Genomic DNA, 11,836 nt, shown 5'->3' on the forward strand with positions numbered 1-11,836 from the left:
ATTTCATACCTCTATCAAATTAGATGTTAATTAATTTGTTAAGTGGTGATGTGGATCTGACATGTTGACATGTTGCTATGTCATGCCACATGACCTTCCACATATTGCCATGTGGACAAGAAAATAAAAAAAAAACCTAAAACTAAAAATAAAATAGAAAATTAAGATTAAATATCAAATATCAATAGTTTTTCAGTAAGACAACAATACACTAATTTTTTTTTAATTTAGGTACTAACCTTGAGCAAGACAATTTGGATTAGATCACAAATCGGTTTGTTATACAGTTGTGACTGTTTCAAATTCATAAAAATTCAAAATTTATAAGGGTTTAATGCTTTTGATTTAGGTTTAGGAAATGAAATCCTATAATTCAAATACTAAACATTAAAGTTTAAGCCTTGAAAATATTGTAAAAACAACAAATCAATAAAAAAGTTATGACTGTTAGACAGTCACAGCTCGGTATAACCATATTTTTTAAAGATGATACTTAAACTGAAATTTAGTATCTAAAGTGAAATTATATAAACGTTTTAGTAATTAAAATAAAAAAATATTGCAATTTGGTACTAAAGTTAATGGACCTAAAATAAAATAGAAATAAAACAACTCCAAAAACAAATTCAATATAAATAAATAAAAGGCTTATTCACACCATTGCCCCCTGTAAGATAGACTTTTTTTCACTTTGCCCCCTGAAACTTAAATCCTCTCAGTTTGCCACCTGAACTTCACAAAGTTGTTGCAAAAGACCCTATGCCGTTAACTCTGTCAATTTTTCCGTTAAAATAGCTGACATGGCACCTATATGACATGAGTGAGACCCTTTTTTAGTTATGTAAGATCCATGTAGACAAGCAAAATTATAAAAAATTGACATGGATCATATTATTTTTAGTTTAAAAATTATTTTTTTTGTCCACATGGATTTTACATAACTAAAAAAAGGTTTCACTCATGCCATATAGGTGTCACGTCAGCTATTTTAACGAAAAAATTGACAGAGTTAACGGCATAGGGTCTTTTGCAATAACTTTGTGAAGTTCAGGTGGCAAACTGAGATGATTTAAGTTTCATGGGACAAAGTGAAAAAAAGTGTATCTTACAGGGAGCAATGGTGTAAATAAGCCTAAATAAAAAAGACCCATGTTGTCATGTCGTTTATAACTGCACGACAAGTCATTTGACCCAAAAGTCACCAACCTCATAAAACCTTGGCTTCGCACAACCTGAATCTTCTTCATTCGTGAGCCAAGCAGAGAAGAGAGAGACAGAGAGAGTCCGAGACCGAGAGACCAAGAAAATGGCCTGGAGACAACAGCTATCGCGGAACTTAAAGGAGCTGAGGATTCTACTCTGCCAATCGTCCCCTTCAAGCGCACCCACCAGGTCCTCCTTTCATTCCCTTTCTTTCTTAATCACTGCTAGCATCAATAACAATGTTAATCTCTTTGTATTTGCAGAACATTTGTCGAGAAAAATTACAAGGATCTCAAGAAATTGAATCCCAAATTGCCCATCTTGATTCGTGAATGCAGTGGGATTGAGCCTCAGTTATGGGCTCGATATGGTAAATTCCCACTCTTCCCCACCTTTGTTTTGTTTTGTTTTGTTTTGTTTTGTTTTTTTGAACATTTCTCAGTGCCTTTGGAATTTATAATGCATAAATTCATGTAAATATTATGTGTCATCATTAGTTTTTGCTTCCAATTTTGTGAAGGTTCATAAGCTGCTCTCCCATGGCCATACACATATTTGCATTCTAGATTTATGATTCCTTTTCTTTTAATAGCAGATTTATTTACCCTTTTAAATTAGAAAATTGATCATACAAAGTTACCCATGTTGTGGAAACTGCTTAGATAAGGGAAAGGATGGTTGAGACCTTTTACTATTGTTTCTTAAGTTCAGTGGGGAACATGGGTTTTATCTGTAAGGCCTAGGAACTAAAATGACAGCATTTATTGACAAGCTTGAATATGTACTGGTTGCACGTTTCTTTTCTTCACCGTTTCGTTTGTATGATTGAAACCATGTTTTTAAAGCTTTATTTGGAGGCTGCAATACTGAAATCTCTAATAATGAGGATAACTGGTAACTATTGAAAATTGAAAATAAGTTAATGCCTAAACTAAAGTTTCAAAGATGTAAGCTTTATTCCTTTTTTCTTGGGTCTGAAGAGATGCAAGTTTTATCAAAGCAACAGTTCATGTCAATTCGTAAATGTTGGTCTGTTTCTCTGATCAGCATATAGTAGTTTTACTTGCTGTTTGATTGGTGGTACCAAATTTAGTTATCTTGCTTTGTTGGAGATGCCACCAGAGATCAAGAGCAGGAAGAAAAGCCACACTAAAATTTAAGTTAGGACAGTGAATGGAGCATGATGACTGACAACGGAACATGTCTTTGTTGGATTGTCAAACTATGATTGTTGTAGCTAACCTCCAGCATCTGGTTTTTAGGGTTATTTTAACTTGGAGCCAATGTTTTTTTCCCTTTTTTTCTTTTCTTTGGCAAGAAACTCCCTTAGGAATCCCAAGGTTTTGACTTTGCTCTCGATTTTAAAAGTATCATGGATGTTATGGGGAGTTTAATAGGTCATTACAGCTAAGCAACCTTAGAGATGACAAGACCTGAGTCTGCCTGCCAATGCCAATGCCATCACCCTAGTGGATAACAACTTTTACCTATAGTCTTCATTTTTGGGTGTGGATTAACAGCAATGTATTCGCATGAATACTTGATGAATGCTACCTTCTGCATTCACAACTAAGTGCACCATGCATGTACTTAATGACCCGCATTTTTCCAGTATGCATAATGGATCATGGTATGATATTGCCTATCTTTAATTTACATTTATTCAAGGTATGTAAGTTCTTTTGCTGGTTCTTTAATGTTCCGTGCTGTTAACTTGATTGTTGCACCATTGCTTCATCTTTCATTACCTTTGATTATTAAACAGACATGGGCGTGGAGAGGGGCATTCGTTTGGAAGGTTTGACTGAGCCACAGATCTCGAAGGCACTTGAGGACCTTGTTAAAGCCGGGGGATCTTTTAAAGCCTGATAATTGATGGTGATGAAATGAAATAATGTATATTCATGGGAACATCTTTCCTATGTTCACTTGCCCTTTTCTTTAGATCAGTCGTGTCTTTTGTAAGATGAATATTGGGGTTCAATACTCAGTACTGCGTGTTCAGTAGTTTGAATAATCCATGTATTTCCATCTTCCATTAAGACAACAGATTCAAGCCAATATGAATATCATTGCACATTTTTCTTCTCTTTTGTTGGTAAGGAGAATATCTTTGCATAGTGGTACATGATTCGGGTGTATATTCAGATTTCAGAATCATGCATCCTATGGGTGTTATGTCCACTAATGTAAAAGTCTCAGGCAAAACTTTTCTTGTTATATACTTATATTTATCATATATTTAAAATTTGAAAGTAAAAGCCCCTAATAACTTCTTCCACATTCAACCAAATGTGGTAATTTGAGCTAGATCTATAAACGAAGCTGTCAAATGTGAATGCATTAGGTGACATTACAAGCACGCCTTACCTTTTTTTATTTTTATTTTTTTCATTTTGGACTCTTTAGCTTTTCATATTTTTGCGAAATGATATCAAAAGCGTTTTTGGCAAAAAATAAAATTAAAAAAAACTTGTACTTATTTATTGTTTTTCTATTATGTTCATTAATTTTTTTAAAAAAAATGGTACCTTTCAGGGAAAAGTTAAAGCAAATAAAATAAAGGGAAAATTTTAGCTAAAAAATTATAACTATATCTCATATCTCTATTCAAGATATGAATTTCACTTTGTGTCAATTGAGGACTGAAACTTTAATTTTGTGTTAATTAAGGACCTTGTTTTTTTTTTTTTTTTTTTTTTTTAGTTTTTATCTCAACTTTGGCCCGACATTGGACCCATCAAATCTCTACCAAATTCAGCAAACTTATACTTAATTTAAATATATGCATCTCCTTTTTACAACCATATAAAGATCACTCAAATCGGACATTTACAACTCTAGATAATCGACTTCAAAGTAGAGTACCCGAAACTGTCCAATTGGACCTCTGAAAAAATAATTGAAAAATTAGACAGTTTCGGAGACTCTATTTTGGGGCCGATTATATAGAGTTGTAGAGGTTCGATTTCGGTGATCTTTATATGGTTGTAAAGGGAAGATGCATAGCTTTAAATCCAGTATAAGTTTGCTGAATTTGGTGAAAGTTTTATGGGTCCAATGTCGGGCCAAAGTTAAGATAAAAACTGAAAAAGAAACAAGGCCCTTAATTGACACAAAATAAAAGTTTCAATCCTCAGTTGACGCAAAATGAAATTCATGTCCTGAATAGAAAATATAAGATATAGTTGGAGTCCTTTGTTAGGAAATAAAATAAATAGTATCATCTATATTTGTGGATAAGGGTTGTAATCAAAGTCCTGTTTTATGGATACCCAAAAGAAGTCTTGTTTTATTATTTTGAAATTGCATAAAGTGAATTAATTGTGACTGACTTCTATTTAGTTTGATTTATTCATGTTTGGGTTTAGTTTTTGTACCAAAATTTCAAACTTAGACTCCTTATCTGTTAATCAAACTCATCACCTATGCACTATCATTATTATACAATATTTGAATCATATGCTAGCAAAATCAAGAAAAAGAAACATCTAATTATATAATAATAACACCATTTATAAAGTAACACCACGTATCAAATTTATTTTTCAAATTTTTGTTGAGTCATTTATTCAAATTTAAATTTTTTTGAGATCAACAAACTAAATTTAATTTCTCTTTAAAAAAAAAAACAGAAATTCTTTCAATTTTATAAATTTGGTTATTTTAGTATTATTGATCAATAAAACAAAAAAAGTAAAAGGAATAGTTTACGGGTAGACCGAGGGAAGCCTTTGGCGGTAAAGCAAATAAATAGAAAGAGAAAGACACCGCTGGAAAGCAAAAATAATTTTATACAACCCACGTCCGGGTCGGACAAAAGACTGCCTTGTGTTTGGCGGTGTCGTACGGCGTCTTCGTCTCCAATTAACCCTCTTTATTGATTAATTATTTTTAAAATAATTAGATCGCACCCCTCGCCTGACCTCCCATCTCCTCTCTATCCCATACGACCTCGTTTCGATTACCACCCACCTCCAATCCCATTCTCTACGATCCCATTCGCAATCCCTAATTCAGGTAATTCCCCATCCACTGCATTATGATCTTTTCAATTTTCATTTTACTTCCTCCGATCATGTTAGGTTTCATCTTGAAATTTTGATCAATTTTCAATGCATGTGTTTGTTTGGCGAATTGTAGATTATTTTGGATCAATTAGGCGTACCATAGCATCAAAGTTTATTTTTTGACCCAATTAGTGCTGCATAGGTTTAGAGTTTTGAGTTTGAATCAATTTTGTATATGCTATATTTGGGTTCGAGTTGCTTTGAATTAACATTTACTTGAATTGGTTCAAATTATGTTGCTTAGGTTGAATTCTGAGTTTTTTTGTTAATTTGAAGCACCAAAGAGCTTGGTTTGCGGTTTTTGACTTTGGTAACCCTTTAGCTTTGTTGCTCTGGATTGAGAAAAGCTGGTGCAAGAAGGGTCATGCAGCCAACTCAATGTACGGACTTAGGCGAATTGAGAGCTTAGTTAAGTTATGGCCGCTGCCGCGGCATTTGGGAATGAAAGAGACAAGTGGCCTTGTTATGATCAGCTGATGGAATGTATTTTATAGCTGGTTTCCTTGGATGTTTTTGCAATATATGAGCTAGTGGGTGCAAGTTTGAGGTGTTTTATAGGGTTTGGATATTTGTGATGAAATGCTGCTGGAGAGTGGGAATTATCACTTTTTAGGAAGTGGGCAATGTTCTTGCTGTATTCTTGTGTATGGGTTTCTGCTTGGGTATAGTTGTTAGAAGACAAGATTTGAATAAATAAATGGAATTCTTGTAACTGGAAGTTATGCTACTAAAGATGATGGTGTGACTGCATGCTCAGCTGAATTTGCGTTCTCTTGAGATTCTTGGTTGCAGTTGGTCGACACAGCGGTTTCATAGTAACAAAACGCACTTAGTAGTTTGGGCTGAGTTTATAACTAGTTGGCACTGTATTGATATTGATAGGTTTAAATGAATTGTACATGATTTGTTGAATCACATAGAGGGAGTTGCTTTTGATTTTGATTTTATTATATTTTCTTAAACATTGATGTCAACGATACATGGGTTGGTGGAGGTCTTAGGTTTAAATTTTTCTAAGTAAAGGGAAAAAAATTATGATAAACAGAAAGATGAAATATCATATTGTGGATGCTATTCTCGACATAATCCCAATTTTTCTCCTATATCTTCAGTCTGCTTAATCTTGTATTTTTCTTATCATTCTCTTTTCACTATTTTACAAAAGGCCCAAATATATGTATAAAGATTCTTATAAGCGCTATTTGTGGTCCCAAAGAGGCTAAATAACCTTCCACACTCCTGTGGGATACACTTTCGCAGGAGTGCGGTTCGCTCCACTTCTTATACTGTGTTTGTTTGTATATAAATAATCTCTAGTTATATTATTGATGAATTAATCTGCTCTCTATATTTCAGGTCAATGGCATCTTCTTCAGACTCATGGATGAAGGAATATAATGAAGCAACAAAACTTGCTGATGATATCAATGGTATGATATCTGAACGTATTTCATTGCCTGCATCGGGACCAGACACTCAGCGTCATGTCTCTGCTATACGGAGGAAGATTACAATATTAGGGACTAGACTTGATAGCTTACAGTCCCTTTTGTCAAAACTTCCTGGAAAGCAGCCCATGTAAGTCATCATAGTTGAAGTGTTTTAATGTATTTAACAACCAGCTATTACAGTCCTTTTGTTTTCCTGCTTCTGTTTGTCTATCTTGCATTTGAAGGAATTTATCCCCATGTTATGAGTTCTTTGAGTTGGTATTTCATGTGATAACCCATTTGTTATAAAAAGTTTGTTAAACTGTTGATCGAACACACATTTATTGTAACTTTGTAAGATAGTCCTTCATAATGCAAAACTGACTTCTGGTTATCATCATCTGAAATTTTTGGTGCTGCCTATTGTGATACTCAGGTCAGAGAAAGAGATGAATCGTCGGAAGGACATGATTGGAAATTTGAGATCGAAAGTCCTCCAGATGGCTTCAACATTGACGTCACACTCTGCTAACAGAGACAGCTTGCTTGGGCCAGAAATAAATAAAGCTGATGTCATGGGCAGGACAGTTGGCCTGGACAACTACGGCCTTGTTGGTTTTCAACGACAAATTATGAAAGGCAAGTGCCTTAACTTTTTCAGAACAAACCTTTTTGTTTTTTAATCTTCTTTTCACATGTCATGGTTTTCACAATATGGATCTTTACATGGTGTGCCTTTGAAGCAGAGCAAGATGAGGGGCTTGAGAAATTGGAGGAGACTGTAGTCAGCACAAAACATATTGCATTGGCTGTCAATGAGGAACTTGACCTACACACTAGACTTATTGTATGTTCTTGCATTTGAATAATTCCATCTTTGACTTTTCCATCTAAAAAGTAATTACTTATTTATCTCATATGTATTTTTTTTCTCTGAGTTTTACTTATTCTTTCTGGCCCATTGTGCAGGATGACTTGGATGAACATGTGGATGTTACAGACTCCCGGCTACGGGTAATATTCTAACTAATGTATTTTAAAATTAGTGTGGTTTTTTTAAGCAAGTGAATATAGTCATTGTGTACTCTGACAAGCAAAGCTGTGTCTTGGGTGAAATTTTTTGGAGCATCGTGTGGTTCATAAATGCATTGTGGTGAATGTGGGATGTAGTTAGTTGATGCTTGGAATTTCTTAGAAATGAAGTTATTAATATAACTATTTAAGTAAATTTTACAGGAGGAAAACAGTAGATGTTGTGGATAAATAAAGAAAATGATGGTATTTTAAAAATATTTGGAAGAGTTCAAGCTTCTCGTAATGACTTGTATATGTTATTAGATTGAGAATTGTCACACTATGAAGGGAACTATTATATGCTGCATATGCTTGATTGCTAGGGAAACAGAAGAAAAGAAAAGCAATCTGATCTAAGTGATTAATTTTCTTTTAATCTTCTTTGTAGCCAAGTGTTCATTGTTTGTATATGCACTCTAAATTGAGGGTTTGGGCTGAGGTGTCAAGGAATGGAGTAGGGTTGGCATAGCTCTTAGGTTTAAATCGTACCAAGAATTTTTTTTTATTTTTTATTTATTGGGAAAACTGGATTCTCTACTGGAAACAGGGATGTTAACATGAACCAACTTTAGTACGAATATTTGTCGTTATACTGTATTGAGGAGGCTAGAAATCTGTTAAATGTAAAAGTAGAAATCTGTTAAATGTAAAAGATCATTGGGTTGTATCAGCTAAAAACTTGAATGTCAACATAAATCAATGTATTGTACTTTTGTTGTATAATGTTAGAAGTCCGTGTTGCATTTCTTTACAATATGATTGGGCTTTGAATTTGCTATTCTATTAGCTGACTTAAAATAAAGGGAAAAAGAAAATGGAAACTAGAAAGTGATTAGGTGACTGGTAAGTGAAGAAACTATTTACTTCCTTTGCCAACAAAATCAAACCTCAATATTTTTCTGTAACTATAATGGTGGTATCTGCTTTCTAAGAAGAAAATAAAACAAATAGAAGAGGATAGTACTGACTTCATAACTCAATTGGTTAATTTTAAAAAATTTGTAGGCAAAGTAGAATACTCTGCATTTGATTTCAAATTTGGTATGAGATTTCCTAACCAGAGTTGTTTGAGCATGCCGTAGCATATGCAGAGCATAGTCGCTGTAGTAACTTGGATTGTTTTGATTTGTTTGTTTTCCTTTGATTACGAATTGAAAGATTTGTTTGTTTTCCTTTGATTACGAATTGATTCCTTTGTTTCTCTGTCGTTTTCAAAACAGCGAGTGCAGAAGAACTTGGCAGTTATGAACAAACGCACCAAGGGTGGCTGCTCCTGCATGTGCATGCTGTTATCTGTAGTTGGGATTGTGCTTCTGGTTGCTGTTATATTTTTGCTGATCAAATACTTGTAATAATATCACTGTAAAGTCTATAAAGAACACAAAGATCTCCTGTCTGTGTGCAGAAATTTCTGCGTGTGCATGCTTTAATTTTTAGTTGTGATTGTGGTTCTGGTTGCTGTTATATTTCACAAAGATCTCCTGTCTGTGTGTAGAAATTTGGCTAAATTTGTTTTAATCTCGGATTGATCATTTTGAGTTTTCATCTCCTTGGCAATGATCTCTTTATACATTCAAAAGAGTGTATATGAATTATATATTTCACATCGGCTTGAAATGTCCGGGTTCATACAAGTTAGGTTGGGGTGGGGGGACATGCCCCCACTGACCCAAGGCAGGCCTTTCATACGTATTGTTACAAGTAATTCTTAAGATGTAAACAAGAAAGAGTAAACATGGAGCTGCAGACTTGCAGAATGACTTCCTGAAAAAAAAAAAAGACTTGCAGAATGACTTGACATTATAAAATAAGAGTTTTCTTAGAAACCTATCACTGTTATAAACATTATTTATTAGATGGATGTTCATATTATCACATTAATTTGATGTATGTCTTATTTATTTGATGTATTAGATATATAGTAGGAGTCTTATTTCATGTAAAACTAGGAGACTTGTAAAACTAGGAGACTTGGATGATCATCATTCCTGAAGCTTACAAATAAAGGACTTATGAGAAGGGAATACGAACCTTCAATTCCTAATCACTTTCATTCCTATTCTATTATTTTTTTATAACAATCACTGATTTACTGAATTGTTTTTGTTTATAAATAAATTGACTGATAATAGATATAGAATTCTGGTTAATTGGTTACCATTAATCACAAAAGGTTCAAAATTAAGAGTCCGTAAAAAAAAAAAAAAGATTTTTAAAGAATCAATATTTTTCATTAAAAAAAAAATGTTTTAAATTTCAATGAAGTATTTTACTTTACGAAATTAATATCAACTATTAATTGGCTCATTGACCTTGTTCCTAAAATAGGCACAAAATTGGTTGGTCTATGCTCAGTACTGGGCTCATTGATTTTTAGGCCTACGGAAATCAGCCCGGTAACGTCTTACTGACAGGTGACAACTGACAACCATGGCTGTCAGAGTTTAACTTCATCACCAGCTCCCGTCGGCCACTTTTAACAGTCAACCCTAACTAGGATTTGGCTTGCCATTTTCAGGTGAAATTCTTTTTAAACTTTTCTGTTTATATATGTTAAGTTACATGCGTAATATCTATACCTATGTTGGTGTACTTGTAAATATATATCGAGCTTACCCAGATGAGGTTTTAGGAATTTCTTTGTGCTTAACCTCAGTTCCTTGCAAATATTGCAAGAAAATATCATACCCAGTTTCTAACTTAATGGGGTTTTTCTTGTTAATCAAATAATTGGTTTACAGAACCAGTGGGATGGCCTTTGGTGCAAGAGGCTTATGAAGTAATTAAGGGAAAAAGGTTACCAAAAAAGAAAAAAAAAAAAAAGATGAGCAATGTGCCTAAAGAAGCAATAGAGGTCATAGCACAGAGCATTGGAATTTCCAATTTGTCCCCCGATGTTGCGCTCGCTCTCACCCCAGATGTCGAGTACCGGGTCAGAGAGATCATGCAGGTATTTGCCATGTTAATGCAGTTACAATAAGTTTGTGCTCCATTTTATGTAGTCATAATTGGCACTGTATAATGTTGTGGTAGTGGTTCAACATTGTAGCTGTCACAAAAATGCAAGAACTAAGCTTTGGCTTACTTGCCGGGTTTGGATATAGGAATTGGACTTATCCAAGTGTTTTGAAGTGTAAATTTTTATTTGCCATTGTTAATTATAACCCTAAAATCTTATTGCACAAAACATCCCCTGAAGTATGTAGTTTTTAATTAGTAAATAAGAACTAATGTAAAAATTTAATTGTAGCAGAAACTTTTTGTTTTCTTCATTAAGGTAGACTATTATTGATGTAAGTAAATGTTGAGGTTCAGTTCACTATGTGTTCTATGCTTACCACTATTGAAGAGTTCGTGAGGAATGTATCATATACAATTCAATGAAGTAACATGAAGGGATTTGACTCTTAAGGAAACAAATGTTTTATTATATTAAAACTGCAGGAGGCAATTAAGTGCATGCGGCACTCGAGGCGGACTATTCTGACAACAGACGATGTGGATAGTGCACTTAGATTAAGAAATGTGGAGGTAAGCTGTATTTTTATTCAGATGCAAGAAACCTTGCGGTGTTTGTTTCATTCTATGATTTTCTTTATGTTGAAAATGCAAGATTGCTTTCTTTCATCGTAAAAGGCTAAAAGCTCAGTTTTTTTTTTTTTTTTTTGTGGCTCTGTTAACTTTTTAGTTAGATGTTTGTTGCATGGCATGATTAGTATTATGTTAACTTTTTAGTTAGATGTGTGGCTCTGTTAGTCCATGGCATGATTAGTATTATGGTGTCTGTGCAATTGAGGACACATTAGAATTTGTAGTCAGGCTCTGGAGTCTCCAGGGAAATAAGTCTATGGGGATGGAATGTTAGAAGGATTGAAGTAAGCAATAGTCTAATGAAAAAAAAAAAAAAATTATATATATATATATATATATATATGTAAGATAATTTACTGAGGGAGAGAATATGTGACATAGTCTAATGTAGTATGGGATCAGCTATCAAGTGCTGGATAGAGTGGTGGAGAAGAAGTGTTCCACACGTCTTAGCCAACCTTTGTTCCC

General features: G+C 33.9%; 3 protein-coding genes across 4 annotated transcripts in view; all 3 read left to right on the forward strand.

Annotated features, from left to right (window-relative positions):
* Positions 1 to 1,232: 1,232 nt before the first annotated feature.
* On the forward strand, positions 1,233 to 3,291 carry LOC147298382 (NADH dehydrogenase [ubiquinone] 1 alpha subcomplex subunit 2-like). Its single transcript, XM_086227597.1, has 3 exons — positions 1,233 to 1,392; positions 1,467 to 1,573; positions 2,969 to 3,291. The coding sequence occupies exons 1-3, from the start codon at positions 1,307 to 1,309 to the stop codon at positions 3,070 to 3,072; spliced, it is 297 nt and encodes a 98-aa protein (XP_086083723.1). The 5' UTR covers positions 1,233 to 1,306; the 3' UTR covers positions 3,073 to 3,291.
* A 1,700-nt stretch (positions 3,292 to 4,991) lies between these two features.
* Positions 4,992 to 9,322, forward strand: LOC147298383 (syntaxin-52-like). The gene is made up of 6 exons (XM_086241147.1): positions 4,992 to 5,223; positions 6,630 to 6,851; positions 7,140 to 7,342; positions 7,450 to 7,550; positions 7,673 to 7,717; positions 8,998 to 9,322. Exons 2-6 carry the CDS (start codon positions 6,634 to 6,636, stop codon positions 9,127 to 9,129), a joined length of 699 nt encoding a protein of 232 aa, XP_086097273.1. The 5' UTR covers positions 4,992 to 5,223; positions 6,630 to 6,633; the 3' UTR covers positions 9,130 to 9,322.
* A 792-nt stretch (positions 9,323 to 10,114) lies between these two features.
* The window catches only part of LOC147298384 (transcription initiation factor TFIID subunit 6-like), a 5,576-nt gene continuing 3,854 nt past the window's right edge, over positions 10,115 to 11,836 (forward strand). For both annotated transcript variants that reach the window (XM_086232992.1, XM_086233000.1), the window contains exons 1-3: positions 10,115 to 10,295; positions 10,519 to 10,727; positions 11,222 to 11,308. In XM_086232992.1, the coding sequence (XP_086089118.1) occupies positions 10,602 to 10,727; positions 11,222 to 11,308 (213 nt within the window). In that variant the 5' untranslated portion in view covers positions 10,115 to 10,295; positions 10,519 to 10,601. The remainder of the gene's footprint in view (positions 10,296 to 10,518; positions 10,728 to 11,221; positions 11,309 to 11,836) is intronic.

This window comes from Dryas octopetala, chromosome 1 (genome assembly GCF_963921425.1).
Source record: "Dryas octopetala chromosome 1, drDryOcto1.1, whole genome shotgun sequence".
NCBI lineage: Eukaryota > Viridiplantae > Streptophyta > Magnoliopsida > Rosales > Rosaceae > Dryas > Dryas octopetala.

Coding starts and splice junctions, on each gene's coding strand:
- LOC147298382 (XM_086227597.1), top strand. CDS start 1,307: ATGGCCTGGAGACAACAGCTATCGCGGAACTTAAAGGAGCTGAGGATT. Junction 1,393..1,466: donor CCTTCAAGCGCACCCACCAG/GTCCTCCTTTCA, acceptor TTGTATTTGCAG/AACATTTGTCGAGAAAAATT. Junction 1,574..2,968: donor TCAGTTATGGGCTCGATATG/GTAAATTCCCAC, acceptor ATTATTAAACAG/ACATGGGCGTGGAGAGGGGC.
- LOC147298383 (XM_086241147.1), top strand. CDS start 6,634: ATGGCATCTTCTTCAGACTCATGGATGAAGGAATATAATGAAGCAACA. Junction 6,852..7,139: donor CTTCCTGGAAAGCAGCCCAT/GTAAGTCATCAT, acceptor TGTGATACTCAG/GTCAGAGAAAGAGATGAATC. Junction 7,718..8,997: donor TTACAGACTCCCGGCTACGG/GTAATATTCTAA, acceptor TTTTCAAAACAG/CGAGTGCAGAAGAACTTGGC.